The sequence below is a fragment of the Hipposideros armiger genome, unplaced genomic scaffold (genome assembly GCF_001890085.2).
Source record: "Hipposideros armiger isolate ML-2016 unplaced genomic scaffold, ASM189008v1 scaffold_145, whole genome shotgun sequence".
NCBI classification, from domain to species: Eukaryota; Metazoa; Chordata; class Mammalia; order Chiroptera; family Hipposideridae; genus Hipposideros; species Hipposideros armiger.
This window is the reverse complement of record NW_017731495.1, coordinates 313,267-335,931: the sequence shown is the minus strand read 5'-3', so window position 1 is coordinate 335,931 and position 22,665 is coordinate 313,267. Positions and strand designations below refer to the sequence as shown.

Here is a 22,665-nt window from a genome sequence, read left to right as displayed (position 1 = left end):
CTCTGGATTTTAGCCTCTCCCTTCCTGAATCGCTGAAGAAAAATTTCCATGAGCACAATTCACATTTTTTTCTTGGCCTAATGCTGGGCCTGTTGGTCTCTCTGTGCCATCCTTCCCTCTGGGCTCCATGTTGGTTCTAACTAGTGCTACAGACCCCAAGTCTTAGACACATAATTCCTCTAGCCACTGACTCAGGCTACCCAACCCACTGTCTCTGGCATTTTGAAGAACTCCTTTCTCTCTTAACACAAGTCAGCTTTCTACACTTGTTTCACTGCAGTCTAAATAGAAGGGCATCTTTGGGGTCCTATGAAATGACTTCTTGGTTTCAGATCCCATTTGTCCTCTTCCTAAATAGCTGAAACCCATGGATTCAATCAGAGAGGAGGCATAGAGAATTGTTATTTCACATAGGGAAATAAAAAACTTGGTTGAGGCCAAAAAATAAGACAAAACAACTAAAAACATTAGGATAAAATATTTTTCAAAAATCTTTTAGATGGCACCATTGACCTAGCAATAAAACAAAATATACTAGAGACCCAGAGAGGTAAACAGAGTGCTAAAACCAGATTTTATCTTGAGGGAATCTTCCAAACTCCAAGGAGCTTCTATTTCCACACAAGGGAAGGGCACATGAGAAAAATATCAGAGTATAGCCAAGGTGGGAAGTCTAGATGCTCCCCCTCATAAAATAAGAATCACAATAGGATAAACATCATCGAAAAGGCAAATCAGAGAATACCTCTCCAGGTGGTTGTAAATAAAATAGACCATCTCAAACATTTTCTCTGTGTGGAAGAGAAAAATAAACTTCATATCACAGACTGAGTCTCACTTGGAATATAAAGACATTAGATAAAGATAAAAGAAAATTAATATTCTGAAAGAAAAATATCTAAAAATATGATGCAAAAAATGCTTTTCATAAAGAGGGGAAAAAGGAAAAGAATATGAAAGAGAGGTTAAGAGACATGGAAGTCAAAATGAGAAAGTTTAACATACATATAATCAGTTTTCTTTAAAAATGGAATGAGAAGATAATAGGAAAGAGAATATTTGAAGACACAATGGGTGATAATTTTCTAGGAATGTTGCAAAATATTAGTTCACAGATTCAAGAACCCCAAGCAGGAAAAATAAAAAGAACTCCTCTCTCAGACATATTATACTAAAATAAAGAATACCAAAAAGAAATTTTAAAAGCGATCAGGGAGAAAAGACAGAATAACTGATTCCTCAATAACAACAATGGAAACTAGAAAGTCAGTGAGGATATCTTCAGTTTGCTAAGTAAAAGTACATGAATGAGGGCAAAATAAAGACATTTTCAGATAAGTAAAAACTGAGCTTGCTACCAATAACTAAAAGAAGGGTATACTAGGGAAAAGGAAAGTAACCCCAATTGGAAGGGCTGAGAGGTAAGAGAGGTTTATAAGAAAGAAAAAGAAAACTTATTTGTAAATCTAAATAAATATTAATTACATACATTAAATACATAACAATGTTAATACCTTGTAGAAATTTTTTAAAAGATAAAATATATGATAATAATGATGTATAAGTTACAAATCAAATTGAAGTTAAAGTATCCTAATGGTTTTAAGTATTTGAGAGAAGAATACAGTAAATATATCTGTTGATTTCAGATTTTGATCATTTATATATGCAAGTTAAAATGTTCTGAGTAATAACAACAATAAAAACAAAAAGAATGGAAATTGAGGATATAATTTCCAAACTAGTAGATGGAGAAAATATGAGAAAAATAAAACAATGTAAAAAATATAAGATGGAGATAAAATGAAAACAGAGAAAAAGCAAAATAAATAGAAAGCAAGTAATCTAAATTTATCTGTCATTACAATAAATAGAATAGACTAAATCCTTATTTAGAGATACAGATTGTCAGATTATGTTTCAAAATCAACTTTATGCTGATTATTGGAGACCCTCTGAAACAGAATAATATAGAAATATAGAAAGTAAAAGGATAGAAAGAAGATATACTAGGCAAATAACCAAAAAAGGTGAAATATTTCTATTAGTATTGGATTGTTGAAACTTTTATGGAAATAGATTTTATGTAATGATAAAAATTTCAATTCACCAGGAAGATATAATGAACATGTGTGTGTCTAATAACTAAATTTCAAAATACATAAAGTAAAATTTGAGAGACTATAAGAAAAACAACAAATAAATTCATCTCCATAATGGAAGACGTAAATACATCTTTCCAATTAATTGATAGAACAGAATTAATTGATCTCTTGCACTGAACTGCAAATCAAAAGCTGCATGGAAATCTTCATAAACATTGATCACATACTGGGCCATAAAATAAGTTTCAACAATCCTGTCTTATACTGAGTGATACAACCTCATTTAGTTGGCCGCTGGAAAGGACTGGCCACATGTAGGTAAGCTTATTCCAGAGAGGATTTTCCACTCTGGAGTGTTTCCACTGGCCTGGCTTACTGGTCCCTGCATGCTTTATGGCCCACCTAAAACAAAATAAAAAACAAAAAGGAATTTAGCAAAGTTAAATGCCACTTCAAAATATTCACTGAATACTTTTAAAGAACTAGGCAAAGAATGAAAAACCCAGATCTGATAATTTACTGTATACAAAAACACAAAAGTAACATTAAAATAAAATAATCATTTTTTAAATCAGGAAACATTGGCATACTACTTGACAGTGGAATTTGAGACAAAAGGCAAATTAGGATAAGAGTCATTTTATAATAACGATGACATAAATAACAATACTAACATAGAAAAAATCAAGCAAAACTGTTTAGAAAAAACTGTTTCAAAGAGAAACCAACACAGACAACAAATTACGATCTACCAGGTAAATTTTTCTTTAAGTAACAAATAAGGGCTTACAATGTCTGACTGCTATAACTAATAAATGTAAGTATGACCATTTATTTATATATATTGTAGCCTGCTAACAGAAAATAGGTCTTCCTCAACAGTTCTTGGAACATTTCTAATATTTGCCACATACTAACAAAGTAAACTTCAATACAGTTTTAAAATGGAAATTGAACAAGTCACTCTTTGTGACAAATAATAGAAGAAAATAGAAATAAATGAAAGTTTAAAATTTACAAGTTCAACCACAAGATAATTTTATCTCCCTCAAAATACTATTATACCAGATAGGAAAAAAAAATAATAAAAATATGATCAATACCTATTTAGAAAGCAACAAAAATAACAATCATGAAAACTTAAAAGATACATCTAGAATTAAAGTCAAAGGTAAACTCATAATGTTAAATGCTTATTTATTAAGAGCTAAATAGAGAAGGGAGTTTAATAAAGCATTCAACTCAACAATTTATTTTAAATCTATCTATATATAATTGTTCCATGGAAAACAGATGAAAGGAATTAATATTCAACTAGAAATAAATATTTTAGAAAATACAACATCAATAGAATGGATCAAAGAAGTGTTTTTGAGGTAAATAAAATAACAAACCTGTTGTATATAAATCTAGATTAATAAAAATATAATATAAACCAAATAGGAAAATTGAGTTAAATACTTAGCATAGAGAAGATTAAAAGACTATATTATGCATGTGTATGTTAATAAATGCAAAATTTGTAATAAATGATTTTTTTAAAAAAACTCATAGATTTGAAATAGAAAACATGCTCTTGCTCCTATAACTTCACAAGTCATGGAACAGATCATTTTCATGCTATATTAATATAAAACATTTTAAATCATAACCATATAGAAAACTAGCCAATTCATTCCATGAAGGGAAGATAAACCTCATAATAAAGTCAGTTCCTGATAATTTAAGAAGTAACGCAGCAATCTTACTTAAATTTAAAGATGTGAAATTTCTAAATTAATATTAGCCAATAAAATTTAACATTATGGCAAGAGAATAATCACTATAGCTAAATAATATGGAGCCTAGAAATAAAATGATGGACATTTATTAATATAATAAATCAGTGATTAATGAATGAGAATACAGGAGCAGTCCATCACTCAGCATTTTCTAGCACACGTCATGGTCACCTGAGCCTGAACATTTTCTGAGATTGCCCAGCCCTTTCACAACCACCTCCAGCATTCCTCATGTTTGAGGGCCCCGGTTTCCCATACGCTTGCTGACAATTCTCGGGGCCTGGACACCGAGGCGCAGTGGTGGCTGGAAAGACCTGTGTTTGCAAACATGGAACCTGCAGTGCTGCTGCTTCTGTGGCACTGCCCGTGCTCTGATCTAAGGCCAACACTGCCTGTTTCTAGACCCTCACCCTCCTCATCGCGGACTGTGCTCCTGCCTTGAAGTATTCATTTCCCTGCCCCTCTGGGTCATTCCACTTGCATAATGTCTGATAGCTTGATGTCTTTAAAAAAGTAAAATAAAAAGAACTTTCTCTATACACCACATCCACCTCCAGTGACTGCCCTGCCTTGTGTCCTTTCACAGAAAATTCCTTAAAAGACTCATCTCCTCTTCTTCTCCTCCCTCTTTCTCTTAAACCAAGTCCCATTAGGTTTCTATCTCTGAAACTCCAATGAAACTGCCCCATCGGACTTAAACGTTATCAAAACCAAAGGCCATTTCTTCAGACACAACTGAACTAATAGCAGCGTCTAACAAATGATCATTCCCTCCTTCTTAACATACTTTCTTTACTTAACTTCACTTGACTTCCATGAAACCACGTTCTCCTGGGTTTTTTCCCCCATGTTAGTAGCTAAAATTGTCAGTCTCTTCTTGCATGCCCGAAGGCCTCAGATAAATGCTATGAAAATCCAGGATCTGCCACATCAATCAAGTTGTTAGATGCCCGTCGGTCTGATGCATGTGGATATATTACTGTAAGGTAAAGGACAGGTTGTTGATGAAAAGACCCATCCTTTTGGTTGCTGTGGCTATATAACTTCAACCCATCAGGGTGTCTTTAAAAGGAGCTGGTCAAGTTCAACATACACTGTAATAAACATTCACACGGAGCAAAGGCCATGAGGCTGCAGAGTTCCAGCACAGCGTGAGCTTTTATGTAAAAGCAATAGGCCTCTTAATATGCTGTTTTATAGATGAAGAGCTGACAGGCCCTTAACTGTAATGGCACTAGCAGGCCCAGCTACAAACAACTGGACATGTGCAGAGCATAAATTAAAACTTTACAGCATCAGTAAGGACTCTGGCAATCTTCATTCCTGAAAGCCTGCACTAGATGGAGACAGTGATTCGTGCAATACTTACCGGCAGCCTTCTGGCCCCTGGAGAGCTTTTTTTATTTAATATTTTCCATTCTTCTCTTCAGTGTGAAAAAGGGTGTCATTAAAGAATTGGTGTTTTTAATAGAAACATTATATAAAACAAAATATTTCAGGCTTTTAGAAGGGCCTCCTTGAAAACACACACACATATACACATGTCCTACAAGGTAGTCAAATAAAGTTCAAAGGCAAGTTTATGTATTTAAAATAATGTCTTTATTAACCTTGCCTTTCTGATAAAGGCAAAATTCTATCTATGATGCTTCGTGAGTATCTACCCCCAGGCACAGGAGTATGGCCAAAATTAAAATATCCTCCTGGATATATCTGAACCTAAAAGTTCATAAATTGGGATCATTCTTCAATACTTTGGTTGACAGCTACCTCCTCCCTCAAAAATAAAGTCCAGGATTGATTATTTCATGGCTCCACCAGAATGCTCTAGTCAATTAATCCAATAAAAGAATGGGAAACAAAAACACTTTAGATAATATTTTGGAGGAGTCAAGTGCTTTTGATGGGACTTTGGTGTTGTGGCAGGCTATGAGAAATTGTGCTAGCCTGCACACACTGTGACAGAAAGGTATTATTATGCACTCTTGGAAATTAATAGTAAAATAAAAGCAAACCTAAATGTGTCCCAGTTAAAGAGAAACTGTCTTTATTCATATTCTATTAGGTCACAATTGTATTGTTTTCAACAATGTAATGAACATAGTAAATAAAATATGATACTACATATAATTTGGATCTGATACAGTAAATTATAAATACTCTAGCAAATTTCCATTTAAATCAGCAGTGTATAACAAACATGCAAGTAAAAATTAAGAGATTCACATCCCGCAGCTGTCAAAGAAACTCTTTGTGCTTACACTATGACCTATTTAGTTATTTAATGATTTTTTAAGGTTATCTAAGCCCCAAGACTAAACCACTTAGAATTCATCTATAATTAATTTAAAATTCCATGGTTCCTCAGAAACAGTGAAAGCACGTTATTCATACAGAGCAATAATACATTCCATACACTGGTTTTGATAGAAATCAGTTCATAAGACTAAATTTAAGTACCCTGTCTCTGGGAAAAAAAAAGAGAAAGAATTGCAAAAATAACGATAATATAATAACTACCTACTTCAATGGGATTTAATAATAGCCCAACAAATTTCCATGGATTTAAACTGTTTTGAAGTGTTCTAAAAGTCTAGTGCTCTAGACAGGGAAGAAATCATTCCAAATCAGAAACTACACATACAAGCTAGTGTTAAACATTATGTAAGGTTTAAAAGATTACGTAGATAGTTGGAAACCTGAGTCCATCAAATATCACTCTCTAGTCTTTTATGAGTACCAGTGTATGAAATATTTGAGGCTACATTTATTTTGCTTTTCAAAAAATTTTTATTAAATTTATTGGGGTGACATTGGTTAGCAAAATTAAATAGGTTTCAAGTGTACATTTCTATAATACCTCATCTATATATTGCATTGTATGTTAACCACCCAGAGTCAGTTCTCCTTTCATCACCATGTATTTAACCCCCTTTACCCTCTTCTACCATCCCCCCTCCTCCCTTACCCTCTGGTAACCACTAAACTGTTGTCTGTGTCTGTAAGTTTTTATTTCTTTATTTGTCTTGTTCATTTGTTGCTTTCAGTTTTATATCCCACATATGGGTGAAGTCATATAGTTCTTGACTCTTTCTATCTGACTTATTTTGCTTAGCATGGTAATCTCAAGATCCATCTATGTTGTCATAAGTGGCAGAATTTCATCTTTTCTTATGGCCGAGTAATGTTCCATTGTATATATGTACCACATCCTCTTTATCTAATCATCTATTGAAAGACATTCAGTTTCCATGTCTTGGCCACTGTGAATAATGCAGCAATAAACATAGGGGTACATATATCTTCATGGATAAATGTTTTCAGATTTTTTGGGTAGATACCCAGAAGAAGGATTGCTGGGTCGTATGGTAATTCTGTTCTTAATTTTTTGAGGAACCTCCATACTCTTTTCCATAGTGGCTGTACCAATTTTCATTCCCACCAGCAGTGCATGAGGGTTCCTTTTTCTCCACAGCCTCTCCAACACTTGTTATTACTTGTCTTGTTGATAATAGCCATTCTAACAGGTATGAGGTGGTATCTCATTGTGGTTTTGATTTGCATTTCCCTAATAGCTAGTCAAGTTGAGCATTTTGTCATATATTTATTGGCCGTTTGTATATCTTCTTGGGAGAAGTTTCTGTTCATGTCCTCTGCCCATTTTTTAAATTGGATTATCTTTTTGTTGTTGAGATGTATGAGTTCTTTATATATTTTGGATATCAGCTCCTTATCAGAGGCATTGCTTGCAAATCTCTTCTCCCATTTGGTAGGTTGGCTCTTTATTTTGTTGATGATTTATTTTGCTGTGCAGAAGCTTTTTAGTTTGATATAATCCCATTCATTTATTTTAGCTTTTACTTCCCTTGCCTTTGAGGTCAAATTCATAAAATCCTCTTTGAACCCAAGGTCCATAAATTTAGTACCTAAGTTTTCTTCTATGTAGTTTATTGTTTCAGGTCTTTTGTTTAGGTCTTTAATCCAATTTGAGTTAATTTTGGTAAATGGTGACAGATAGCAGTCTAGTTTAATTCTGTTTTTGCACATGGCTTTCCAATTTTCCCAGCACTGTTTATTAAAGAGGCTTTCTTTTCTCCATTGCATGTTTGTTGCTCCTTCATCAAAAATTATCTGCCCATATTTATGTGGGTTTATGTCTGGGTTCTGAATTCTATTCCACTGGTCTTTGTGTCTGTTTTTCTGCAATACCATACTGTTTTGATTATTGTCACTTTGCAGTATAAATTGAAGTCAGGGAGTGTAATACCTCCAGACTTGTTCTTTTTTCTTAGGATTGCTTTGGCTATTCGGGGTCATTTGTGAATCAATATGAATCTGATGATTTTTTGTTCTGTTTCTTGAAAAAATGCCACTGGGATTTTGATGGGGATTGCATTAAATCTATATACTGCTTTGGGTAATGTGGCCATAGTTAAAATGGGTAATTTTAACTATGTTGATTCTTCCAATCCATGAACATGGAATATCATTCCATTTCTTTGTGTCTTCTTGAATTTCTTTTAATAATGTCTGATAGTTTTCAGTGTATAGGTCCTTCAAATCCTTTGTTAAGCTTATTCCTAGGCATTTTATTCTTTTTGTTGCAATTGCAGAAAAAGTTGTTTTTGTTTCTGTTTTTCTTTTTTTTTCCCCTGAAATTTCATTGTTAGCATATAGGAACACAATGGATTTTTGTACATTGATTTTGTATCCTGCAACTTTACTGTATTTATTTATTGTTTCTAATAGTTTTTGGTGGAATCTTTATTTCCTATATAAAAAATCATGTCACCTACAAAAAGTGACAATTTAAGTTCTTCATTCCCAATTTGGATGCCTTTTATTTCTTCCTCTTGCCTGATTGCTCTGGCTAGGACTCCCAACACTGTGTTGAATAACAGTGGTAAAGGGGGCATACCTGTCTTGTTCCTGATTTTAGAGAAAAAGCTTTCAGTTTTTTACCATTTGGTGTGATATTAGCTGAGGGTTTGTCATATATGGTCTTTATTATGTTGAGGTACTTTCCTTCTATACCCATTTTATTAAGTGTTTTAATTATAAATTGATGTTGTATTTTGTCAAATGCTTTTTCTGCATCTATTTTGCAATTTACGCTGAATATCAAAGGTGAATTTAATAGTTGATGTAAATAATTTTTTTTAAGATTTAAACTTTAATATTAAAGGTGAATTTAATAGTTGATGCAAATAACTTTACCCTAACAAAAACAAGACACTGAAGACTGTAGTGTTATTAATTTATAAAATTCACACATATCAAGTAATTTTTGCATATTAAACATTATTCTACTTTATTCCTGGAATAGTTTGTACAAACTGAAAAATACACTTAGAATTTGTTCTCTGTCTTATATATTCCCAATTGCCCCTCTCTTTACATTATTTTGATAACTAACAAATTACTTTAGACAGAACCTGGAATTTAAAGGATAAAAGGGAGAACTATATGATCATATTTCCATCTTGCATAACTAGGAATTTCTGAGACTGAGAAATCATTCCAACAATTACACTGAAAATAATTCTTATTTCAAACTAATTTCCAACACTTTATATTATAGCCCTCGCAGCTGAAGATCATTAATTAAGCCTATTAACACAATTCAATTTTTTTAAAGATCAATTATGAAATATGGTGGAAACCTATAGTACATTAATGGTAATTGTCAGCAATATGTATGTATTTAGTCTAGAAAAATAAATAGATATACAGATGGATGTAAAGTCAAACCTGACAACTCTTGCAAGTTTGCTTTTTAAAATAAGTCTTTGACCTGTTTTGTTTTGTTTTTCTAGTCGATTCAGCTTCCTGGTTATTTAGCTGCTGGATACATAGACGTAATCTATATTCAGCACTAAAAAACTATCATTATGTCCCATAGAGAGTTTCTTACTTGTGTAACAGCAAAGCTCTCTTTGCAACTACTGTAAAATCTCCATCAAGTGTAAGATTTGTAAATAAAAGTAAATAATTCTTCCTTCAATAATACTTGCTTATGGTTGAAATCCATATGATCACTGAGTCCTTGAATCTGTTTATCACCTATTTGGGGGCTCCACTACCTAAAGATTCTGTATCAATGTTTGTGCAAATAAGGCAAATGAATAACCATCTATTAGAACCTGCTCTCTCTCCCGAGCACTGTACTAGGCACTACAGGGAATCCAAAAGAAGTCAGAGAGGGCTTCTGCCCTCGAGAAAATTACAGCATTTTAGGTGGAAGCAAAAGTTACGTATCTGGGAAAGTTTTTGAAAACTACCTGAGACAATATGTAATGGCACTCTCAGTAAGAGCTATAACAGATAGACCTAATGGAAAGAGAATAATATGAGCCTTTTATTATGAAAAGAAACTATTGAGGCACAGGGGGACGTCCTTGAAGGAGGCATGAATTTTGTATACATGGAGAATAAAGAGTTTAGAATAGTAAAAGGGAAGAAGTGAGATGCCACTTCAAGAGATGGAAGAAGAATACAATCTTTTGATATTATATAATTCCAAAATATATGGTTCATTTTTTTAATTATTTTTTTCAACTACAGTTGATATTCAATAATATATTAATTTCAGGTGTACAGCGAAGTGGCTAGACATCTATATAATTTATGAAGTGATCTCCCTCGATAAGTCTAGTACCCATCTTATACCAGACATAGTTATTACAACATTATTGACTATGATCCCTATGCTGTACTTTACATCCCCATGACTATTTTGTAATGAGAATAATTTGTTTTATATACTAATTAAGAACATATGTATACATTGATTAAGAGAATTGGTAACAAAAAATACTTAATGTATTTTATCTATAGCTAATGGCTTCTACCTATAGATCTTCTATAAGCCTGTATAATGACTGGCTATATGACACCACCATTTGGTTGTCCTATAAAGTCCTTTAATTCAATGTCTGAATGTATTTTACCAAGCTCCCTTCTCTTCATGTGTTTCCTAACTTGTTGAGTGGCATAGTTACCCAACAAGAATTTCATTCCTAACACTCTCCTCTTAGTTGGTATCTTTTTAATTCCTGTGCAATTGTAGTTACATCACCCTTTCCATTTCTAATATTGTTTATTTTTACACCAATCTTTTCCTTTGGTCAGTCCTCCCAGAGATTTGTCCACTTATTAGTGTCTTCAAAGAATCAACTTTGGCATGTTTTTAATATATTTTATTGTACATTTTATTGATTCTGCTCTTAGGTTTATTATGCTCTTTCTTTTTTTATGCCAATTTTTTGTCCTATCTTCTTTAGTTGGACATTTAACTTGTTAATATTCAGCTTTTCTTTCCTTTTTAAATATAAGCACTTAGTAAATTTTCTTTTAAGTAAAAGTTTCAATATGCAGTTTTGTTATCAGTAAGTTATAAAAATTTAATAATATAGAATTTATTTAGAATTCTGTGTGTGTGTGTGTGTGTGTGTGTGTGTGTGTGTGTGTGTGTAAAATATCTTTTTGCTATTAGTGGCCTTGTGGTCTTCATAGTGACGATATTTTGAAATTTTTTGACACCTACATCATGACCCACTGTAACTTATATGGAACCCTTATACCCAAGAATAAGAGAATATGAATTCTTCTCAAACATCTGAAACATTAACAAAATATATGTTTCTTAAAGACACAGAGTTCTAGCTAGAAGAGAGAGTGATTCACATCTACAGCTTTTCATTTCCCAGTCTCAGTCATGTCTAGTCAACTCTTTTGCTCAAAATAAAGTGCTTCACTGTTTAAAGCTCGTGATTGCCTCTATTTATCCATAGCAGGAAGGAGCAGTTATCCCCCAAATAAAATCTGCCTCCCTTCAGTAGTAATAGATTTTTAGATGGGCACATAGACACCCAGCTAATAGGCTGTGAGTGGATGTGACTCGCAGACTTTATTCATAAAGCAATTAGATATGTGCGCCTCTTGTCCCTTTTCTTCATCCCACTGGCTAGGAGGTGGCAAAAGCTGGAACAGCCACTGTGGACCTCTAGGTGGAAGCCACATATTAAGAATGGCAGCGCTGGGCCGGCCGAGTGGCGCGTTGGTTAAGAGCTGGCTTGGGACGCCAGAGGGCCCCGGTTTGGATCCCACATATGAGGGCCAGTGACACTGCCCTCTACAGCTAAGATGCTGAACAACAGCTCAACCTGGAACTGGGCTGCTGTGAGTCGCCGGCGACGGTGTAGGCTGCAGCCCCTGTGGCACTGGGTTGCCATGGGCTACTGTGTGTAGCCAGCAGCCAGCATGAGCGGCCAGCAGCCGCAGTGAGCGGCCGTCCAGAAGCCGGCAACTGATCTGCCTCGCCCGGGAAGAGCACAATGATGGTGCCAACTCGGGCCAGTGAAGCGATGTCCTCCACAACTAGACTGAAGAACAAAAGGACAGCAACTTGTCTGTTCCCCTTCCCCCAATTCCCCAGCACTGTTCCCATCCCCCCAATTCCCCAATAAAAATCTTTAAAAAAAAAAAAAAGAATGGCAGCGCTGCCTACCAGCTCTCTGTAACATCACCTTCTCTATAAACATTCATGCAGAAAGGGATGAGGTTCTGTACAAGCCTCAAATTTGAGTGTTTGTCACAGCAGCTTAGCCTACATGCTGTCTAGTATGACCTTGGCCATTTCCATTGCTCCAGGTTTTTACTTTTTCCTGTGCTTCCTCTCAACATTTTTCTGCTTTTCTCTGTTATTTACTTCTGAGAAACTTTCATAAGTTGCTGCTACCATTGATAACTCATCTCTTTCCTAATTCTCATTGCTGCTTTCAGCAACTCCTGTCATGTCTTTTCCTTGAAGTCCTCCCACTGATTTATCCAATCACCTTCTCTGATTTCTTCAATAAATGCCCTTAGGGCAGTACATGAGAACTCTTTGGAAATATTGGCATTAAAAAGATGGACTAAGATGGTGCTGTGTGGGTTCCCAGGGAACTGTAGGATGGATTTCAGTCATCTACATCACCACATCACTACTAAGGCTGGGCCCAAGGAGACTGGCAGTCATGAGGAAGTGAGTGATAGCTTTTCGTAAGTATTTCCTCTTCAGAAATATTTCCCCAAGCAGCTTTTAAGGCCTACAGATTGTTATGAGTGGCATTTTAGTTCTGTATCAAACAATGATCCCAGAAAAAAGAAGAACAAGCAACTGAGAGGAAAAGAACACGGTTGAGTTTCCAAATGGAAAGGATAACAGCAGTTATCTAGAGAAAAGAAATGATAAGGTATGAGGGCACTAGAAAAAGAATAAATATCAATAGGAAGTCCACAAATGTAATCAAATCACAAGGATTTTCTGCCTAAATTCAGTCTTGGGACATACCACCCAACATATTTTCACAGTTATACGCTCTGTGCCAGGGATCCAAGGTTGGGAATAAAAAGAAAACAGACAAACAAACAAACAAACAAACAAACCTGTTTTTGATCAGTGACTAGGTGAATCCACAGATGTGAAAGATACAGGTATAAAAAGCCAACTGTATTTATTGAAAAAAAATGTGTATAAGTGGGCCTGTATAAGTCAAACCCATGTTGTTCAAGGGTCAACTGTACTTCCTTAGGCTAGAAATTTAGAAATGTAATTCTTAGTCAAAGAATATTAACATTTAAAATTCTTGATGCATATTGCCTTACTGTTTTTCTAAAGGGATGGTGGTGATTGGAATTCTTTTTTGTTAAAAACATCATCAGGACAATATCTATGTTTGGGCTATAGTGTTTAAAATTACTTAACTCTGATTTGGGAAGGGACTGAAATAAAGATAAATTTTCTAATAGTTATATGGGCACCCACGTCAATTGTAGATGATCTGCCTTTCTAACATGAATCTAAAGACTTAGTGAGACCTCTGCAGACCTGTCTGGATTCAGTGCTTCCATATACCAGAACTTTTAAGAAAGCAGCACCTAAGATGTAATCAACTACTTTAATCTATTACTTTTCAGTGAGGAAAATGAGGCTCCAGGAGTCTTTCCCTGCTGGTTATAGGAAGAGTTTATAGTAAACTCAGATCCCTACAACACACTGAATCACACAAGCCACACAGGAAAACACCTCTTTAGACATAAAGAGCCTTGAATGCTCTGAAAGTATGCAGTAATTTTACCAATTCAGTTCCAGTATGACTGTCAGGGATGAGGTACCCAATAAATGTTGAGTAAACTGTTAAAATCAGGATGTAAGATGGTCCTCTCTGTGTTCTTTTACAGAAAAAGTGAGTTTTCTCTGATAGTCAACAAGCAACAGCAATTTTCCATAGTCTCTGAGCCCTTGAAATGGCCCTTTATATTTCCTTCTAATGTAATATGTTATACAAACAAAACAAATATGCATGTAAATAATCCTACATTTGTCACAGTGTGATATGTGGGTGACTTAAAAATCTGTGAGAAAAACTTCAGTGTATAAGAAATGGGTGTATTTCACTAGATGGAAAGTTTCATGGGGACTCTGTCTTGTGTTTCAGTGCATCTGCACTGCCTAGAACAGCATCTGGCACAGAGTCTGTGCTAAATGGACAGTTGGAAAACACACTACTAACCACAGACCTGAGCAACGAGGGCTCCTACCCTGGGCCTCACTCTTGCCCTCCTGCTGCTTCACGCAGTGGGTGAGAAGTCCATCGAGCCAAGGGGGGGAGTCCATCTGGAGTCCACATGCCTTCCCTCCACTTCTAGACAACTCTCTGAAACCTCAGGGTTCCCTGGCCAAACAGCCCCAAATTTGCTTCCAGTGGCTGGAACAGCCTCCTCCCCGACTCCATCCTAACTTCAAATCATGGTGCCAGTGTGTAGCCCCTAGCACTGAAAGGTGGCCACGGGAAAGTTCTGTCTGCGGGCTGGTGTGGCTGCCTGTGCAGTTTGGATGGCCATTGTGGTGCCGGATACAGCTGGGGCTGTGACGAGAAAGTGGGTATGGGCACTTGTGCTTTTATCCCAACTCTACAAATTTCAGAGGAGGCTTGGTTTAATAAATGGATGGATGGACAGATGCATGGATGGATACATGGAGAGATAAATGAAGGAGAACAAAGCCCTAACATGAATCAATGAAATATACCAGGGAAAGAGAAATGAATGAGGACACATGGGCTTTCCCAGAGATTCTGATAATAGCCAATTCTGTCAAGTTGGACAAGGACCTCTCTTAGTGCCTTTGATCATCCATCACAAGAGTAACAACACTGTCCAGAAAAATGGTAACTCTTCATAAGATATCTTAAAGTCGCCAAAAAGGTAGTTCTTTAACTTTTAGTCTAAAAATGAAGTAAAATGTAAATTATTAAGATAAAATTTCCAATCAAATGAAATTAAAAAATGTGTCACTCAACATATGCTCACTCTTAATCAAAACAGATTCATGCTTCAATTATAAAAAGTAAGTTCAAAATTCACAAAAATAAAGCACTTTCTCTTGTCTGGACATACTTGGAAGAGAAATGGTGCCTAGAGGTGCCCCACCAGGTATTTGTCAGCAGAGCACAGTGGTTGAGGGCAAGCAGTCTGATGCCAGACCCCTGGGATCTAATCTTGGCTTGACCTCTGACTGGCTGGGTGACCGTCGGCATGTCATTTTGGGGATAATGAGATATCTACTTTGGAGGGTTTTTATAAAGATTAAGTACATCATTATTTGTGAGGGAACAGACAACGTCCAGCTTGCAGTCAGCACTCTGGAAAGCTGACTTCCAAAGTTAAATCTTATGTTACTGTTAAATGACATAAACAGCATGTGACCCATAGTGTTAGCTATTCTTACTATATGCCACATTATATTTAAATCTCCAAAACAGGCATGGTCTCTAAGTGTTCAATTTAAATTTTCAATGCTATTCCCTAAGCTAACTACAAAGCAACTCTGGTAATAACAGTAGATTTCAACCATCTCAAAATATTTTTAGTGTGTCACCATAATTGATTTGGGTTAATGTAACATTCATTCAGTGGGAATTTTGTAAGTCAGCCAGTGGAAAGCCTGTGTTTTAACTTTGTCTTCCCTGGCTAGTGAAGTTGTGTTCAACGTTTCAATCATTTAAAATCAATGCTAAAGTTACAGAATAATAAGAAAGAATCTAATCACCATCTGTGCTAGAATGCTGCATGCAAACAGCATCCTGAGAACACCAAAGCAGCTGGAACACAGGAGCCAAGGAGAGCTACCCAGAAGTAAAGATAAATGGATTGCACAAACTACAATAATAATAATAATAATGATGATGATGATGATGATGTCTTTCACCCATGTTTTAGGTTGAAAGTCATATCATTTATACCTGTTTTTATGAAAATTTTAGGATTTTGTTATTTTCCTTTAAAAAGCTGAACATAAATTCTTAATCCCAAATATTCACATAAATTACATGTGTGTTAAATCATGCATGTTAATGGTGCAGTAAAGGCAGTCCAAAGAATTTCCATTTTGGGGGTCTCACAAATAGTTTCTATTTCCCCATTATTAGTATTACTGTTGTTTTTCTTAAAACATTTTCTGTTGAAAAGACACTTTACAACTTCTTCAACAAGTGAGTTAAAGTTACATGCCACTGAACAAAAACCTTCAAATTTTAACATCACAACTTTAATGGGATCTGTGAATATATTATCAGAATTGTCAGCAGCACAATGAAATTAAGTTAATGCACAATCTCCACCAAACTTCATAACATTGCCTCCTTTTTCACACAAATCAGACTGATTTGAAAGACACGCATTTGTTTGAAAATTAATAGCAACATTCTTTTGTTTCATTTTATGCAGCTTTAAGAGCATAGAAGACTTAGGAATTAATTGCAGGCTTCTAATAAACACAATGATGTAATGACGTATTTCACATTACTGGTTTATGTTTGATTCCAAATAAATTGCAGATTTTTTTCTAGCGTGATACTGAAACAATTACCATTTTGCAAAAAAGGATAATTAATCTGCAATTTTTTCACATTAGATCATATATCTCTAAAGAGTGCCCATGGATTTGATAGTCTTCAGCTGCTGTGTATTTATTTTTCATTTTTGCTACTGATGTACCGCCCCATCACTGCTGACATTTAAATGAGTGAGTATTCAACACAAATGTGATCATTTGTACAGCATCCAGTGCGGCCCCATACTGAGATGATTGCTTCTGGGAGCCATCCACGGGTTCTCAAATAGGGGGAAAAAGCCAGGCAAAATTTTATCAATTTACATTTTTCTGTGATTAATTTTTATGCAAATAAGGGCCCGACCGTGCTCCCATCTCACCTGAATCATTCGGATCATCAAAGACAAATTGAGCATCACTTATTTAAAAAATAGGCTTTAAACTACTCTACAGCTGTGTTGGAAAATGCTAAGAGCGGGGCATGAACTTCTCTAATATAACAGGAATAGATAAGAAAACATCTTTATGTGCATTTTGTACACAATGCCATAAACATGGAACTTAACAAAATAAAAAAAATGTCTTTGCTTTGAATATTCTCTGGTCTTTGTAAATAGTCAGCAATGGAAAGGACAATGTATGAAGCAACATTTCTGCAGTTTCTGAATGCATAATCAAAGGTGTTTCCCACTAAGCAAAATACACAGACTGTTACACATCTTGGACAACTTTCTATTGCTTCTGGATGAAAGTGTCTAATAAATACATAGGCAAAACAAAATGCCATGGAATTAAATGACAAACCTTAGTTTGTGGTTCGGGGGTTTGTACTGTCAGTATTATGTTGCATAAAATTGACATAGCACCTCTAAGTTTATGCAATCTGTTTCTAAATTCACCAAACTTTCACTAAAATAATAGAATTATTTAGTTTGCATTTGGAGTCCATTAGAAATTATAAAAATCATATTAGATTTTTTAAATAATAATATTTTTTAGATTTATGAACCGCAAATAAAGATGTTTTCCATGATATTTGGAATCAAGCAAATGGTACAATTTAGACAGACACAGTTTACAATGCTACTACCTCAGCAGTAACTAAGTTCAATTTGCTCTTTTTTAGAAAAAGCTGTATTTTCTCACATGGTATCTTTAAAAATGTCCTTCGGGTTTTATATACATGACTCAGTTATCAAAATCTTCCCAGATGTCTCTCTCCCTCTCTCTCTCTCTCTCTCTCTCTCTCTCTCTCTCTCTCTCTCTCTCATGAAAATAATCGACAGAGCAGAAATAAATTGTTGACAATTCTCTGAGAATGGAAACAGACCACAGGGGGTAAAAATCTGGTTATCTGAATGGGCGATATAATCGAAGGTTCAGCTAAGCTAAGGGAATTTCAACATAAACAATGCTCTTATTTCCCAGAATGGATTCTCCTTTATATACAATAGTGGAGGAATGCCAATCCTTTCCTTACTGCTGTGAGAAAAGTGCTGGACAGGAACAAGATTAGAATCTTAAAAGCTGTCCTGGGGAGCTAAATTACTGTGCAGTGTACAGGTGAGGAGGTAAAAAGAGAAAAAATAAATGGAGTTTATTCCATGGTTTTTAGAGTTTATTTCACGAAGACGGAATAAAGATATCTAAATCCATAGTTACAGTCTCTCCATGTGAGATGGCTCTGTGTGTGTGTGTGTGTGTGTGTGTGTGTGTAACTGTGTATAGCCTCCTCTCTCCCTCACCAACAAAAATATGCCATTCAACACCATATTCCACACACACACACAAAGATCCCTGTTTATATTCTTACTGTTGCACTTCAAAAATAACCTGGGAAAAACAGGTGTTTCCCTAACAAAAATTCACTAATGGTAGCCTGGTGAGCAATTGATGAGAAATAGGAGAGTAAGCAGATTCATACAACTCTTGACACACGCACACATCTGTCTAGTCTGATCTTTGGGTGAGTCGGTTTGAACTGGCCAGCACAGAATGTCTTCCGCTGTGATTCAATTAGGAGTGGAAGCAGTTTACATAGTTCATAATCTGGACATTTCACATTCTCAAACAAAGGTGGGCATAAAGCAACTCAATCCCCAAGGATTTATAAACTCTACCCCTGACTTGACACAGCAGCTGTTTGGTCAAAAGCAGGTCACCTGGCAAGCGCACAGCTGTTTTTTTGAAAGTCCAGGATAGTTGCCAGTGTAATGTGAAAACTAGCTTGTCTCTCACAGAAGTAAATTGGCATCTCCCAAATGACAAGGAGAACAGCTTCTACATGTGTCAATTGAGTACATGTACATGTGGGGATAATGGGACCAGGCACTAGAGAAGGGGAAATCCTTTAGGGCGAGTCATCAAAACTTAGGGAAGGAAGGGCTGGCCGAGTGGCTCAGTTGGTTAAGAGCTCGCTCAAGAGTTTGAGCTCTGAGCAACAGCGGTTCGAGTCCAGCCCGAGCTGAGCAGCCGCTGAGCTGCCAACAGGTAGCAGGATGGCTCAGCTTAAAAAAACAAAACAAAACAAAACAAAAACTTAGGGAAGGAATAAAGTTCATCCTAAAAGGAGGGGGAGTCCAGGGCTCCTGGTGAGCATCGCTGGGTCTCACAGGCCATGCATTTAACCTTGGCCATCATCTTTTTTCATAGTAATCAGGTGATCCCTCTTTCCATCTGAACAACCATTCCTTGGTAATCATCCCTAATTTAAGTGAAAAGCATAATTTTTGGATTCTGCTTCCCAAACCTCAAAACTTCAGCATAGGGAACAAAATCACATCACATCTTGGCAAAAATTGTGAATCTTACAGATCTTAGGGCAAGAAACTCTAGAAGGAGAATCAGAAATCAAAAGCAAAAACTTCAGCATGATGGGACCACATGTGAACAATTCCAGTAGAATGCATTCCTTCATCTCAGTTTCTGAATTTTAAAATTGAAATACCTGTAAATCAACCCTCCCCCCGAATGATTGTCTTTCTTTTTTTATAAAAATAATATAATCATATTAAAACATTAGCGTATGTGGGTTTCTTTTTTCCCATTTATAGCATACCTATTTATGTCAGTTTTTAAAATTGAACTATAATCTACATAGAGAAATGTGCCAATTTTAAATGTCTAGTCCAATAACTTTTACACATGTAGACACTTGTATGGAAGTACAACCTCACAAAAGAGCTAGAGTATTTCCATCACCTCATTTTACTCTCACTAGAATTATACAAAGTATTAATAAGGTGAGATGGGGAAGGTGAGGCTCAAATAAATTAACAAACTTTCCACAGGTCAGATAAGTGACACGGCTAAGTTTGAAGCCCATGACCATCTGATTGCAAAGACCACATCCTTTACACTAAGCCACAGTGGCTCTAGCAAATGAAGACAATGAGAACGTGGAAATCAACATTTATGGAAATAAATTCCAAAACTAATGAATTAACTATTGATTAAAAATGAATAGGAAGAACATTTTGTGAACTAGTGTATTAAAATAATATTCTGATATATTCAACATTAAAAGGGATGCCATATTTTTCTTTAGGGAGAAAAATTAGTATTAGGCTCAGCTACATATGGCAGAAAACTCAAAAATAGTAGATTAAACACAATAAAATTTGATTTTTTCTTTTATGAATAAATACAGGGATTAGAAGTCCAAGATTGGTATGACAGTTGTTCAGTCATTAGAAACCCAGATGTTGTCATTTTTTTTTCTCCACTATTCTTACAGTTTTTCCATATATATATATATAGTTGTCTCATGCTCAAAAAATGTTTGCTGCAGCTCTAGCCATCAGGTCCATTTTTCAAGCAGCAAAAAGAAAAAAGACAAGGGTAAAGGGTACCTGTCTAATTCTTTAATTAGTAGCTTTTAAATAGCTTTCCCAAGAATTTCATCTAATGACTTCCAATTTTTATATCACAGGCCACCTATACTTGCAGTAGAGGCTATGGTATTCAGTACTTGGGTTAGACTCATTTCCACCCGTGATAATTAAAGAAGAGGGAAGAATAAAAGTTTGGCAGACAATTAGTAGTTTGTTTTTTTTTAGAGAGAAAAAAAAATTATCCATTTAGCACTTAGGCTAATAGAAATCTAAGAAACTCCAAACATATATAAGAATATAAACAGCTCTCTGCTGATAACCAGAACTAATTACACTGAAAAATACCATAAAAAAGAATGGCATTCTTTCTGAAGTGACCAATGAAAATAACTCCTACTGTATTAAAGGAAAACAGGATGTTACTTTATATATATTCATTTAGAGAAAATTATAAATAAAATTGGGTCATTCAAGTAAATATTTCTTGAGTTTCTACAATGCCAGGAATTGTTCTGGGCACTTGGGATATAACCATGAGCAAGATAGACAAGATTACTGCTTTTGTGGAGCTCATATCCAACAAACAAATAAAGAAGGTCTGAAAACAGTGTTATACAGAGAATTAAAATATGTTAACATGATAGCGTGACCATGTAACTAATTTATTTGGGGTTATCAGAGAAAACTTCTCTTAGGAGGCTACAATTAAGCTGAGATTCATATGACAAGAAAGGAAGAGCTATAGGAAGCTCATGGGAAGAGTGTTTGGGGCCAGAGGAACAGCTGGGGCAAAGTCACTAGATGAAAAACAAACAAACAACAACAACAAAAATTAGTTATGTTTCAGGAACAGAAAGAGAGCTAGGAGGCTGAAGCAGAGCAAGGTGGTCAGGAACCAGACCATGTAGAGTTTGGCAAGCCAAGATAAGAAGCTGAGATTTTATTCTAAACATGATGGAGTGTGTTGATGAAAGTGACATTGTCTGAATTTCATTTAAAAATAACAACTGGCTGCTAATGGAGAATGGACAGGAGGGGAGCAAAAATGGAAGCAGGAAAAGCAGTTAAGAATCAACGGCTATAGAACAGATGATGATGGCCAGGATGAATTTAGTAGAAGTCAAAATAAATTGATAGGTTCAGGATCTAGGTATAGAAATAAATGAACAGATTCATCAGTTAAACTTGAGGATGAATTCAGTATTGGGATGAGGCTGATGGCACACACACACAAAAAAAGTGAGATGCCCAGGTGTTCAGCTTAAGGACATGGATAGATGGAGATGACTGGAATAGGAGCAAGAATGGGTTAACAGTGAAATCAAGGAAGAAATAAAAAAATACCTTAAGACAAATGAAAATGAAAACACAACAATGCAAAATCTATGAGACATATCCAAAGCAGTTCTAAGAGGGGAATTCATAGCAATACAAGCCTATCTCAAAATTAAAAATAAATAAATAAATAAATAAATAAATACAAACCTCAAGTAAACAATCTAACTTTACACTTAAAGGAACTAGAAAAAGAACATCAAATAAAGCCCAAAGTGAGTAGAAGGAAAAAAATAATAAAGAGCAGAAATAAATTAAATAGAGTCTAAAAAAAATATTAAAAATCAATGAAACCAAAAGCTGATTCTTCGAAAAGATAAACAAAATTGACAAGCCTTTAACCAGACTCACCAAGGAAAAAAGAGAGAGGGCCCAAATAAATAAAATTGGAAATGAAAGAGAGGTGACAACTGATATCACAAAAATACAAAGGATTATAAGAAAATATTGCAAATAATTATATGCCAACAAATTGGGCAATCTGGGAGAAATGGATAAATTCCTAGAAATATACAATCTTCCAAGAATGAATCAAGAATAAACAGAAAATCTGAACTGACCAATTACTACTAATAAATCAAATCAGTAATCAAAAAACTCCCAAGAAACAAAAGTCCAAGACCAGATGACTTCACAGGTGAGTTTTGCCAAACATTCAAAGGAGAATTAACACCTGTTCTTCTCAAACTATTCCAAAAAATTCAAGAAGAGGAAAAGCTCCCACGCTTATTTTA

At 35.2% G+C, this 22,665-nt stretch overlaps 1 protein-coding gene across 1 annotated transcript in view; it reads right to left on the bottom strand.

The window, feature by feature from the left end:
- Window positions 1-22,665, bottom strand: part of DCDC1 (doublecortin domain containing 1) — a 392,688-nt gene that overhangs the window by 70,168 nt on the left and 299,855 nt on the right. Inside the window, exon 21 of the mRNA XM_019650696.1 lies at window positions 2,384-2,507. Within this exon, the coding sequence (XP_019506241.1) occupies window positions 2,384-2,507 (124 nt within the window). The remainder of the gene's footprint in view (window positions 1-2,383; window positions 2,508-22,665) is intronic.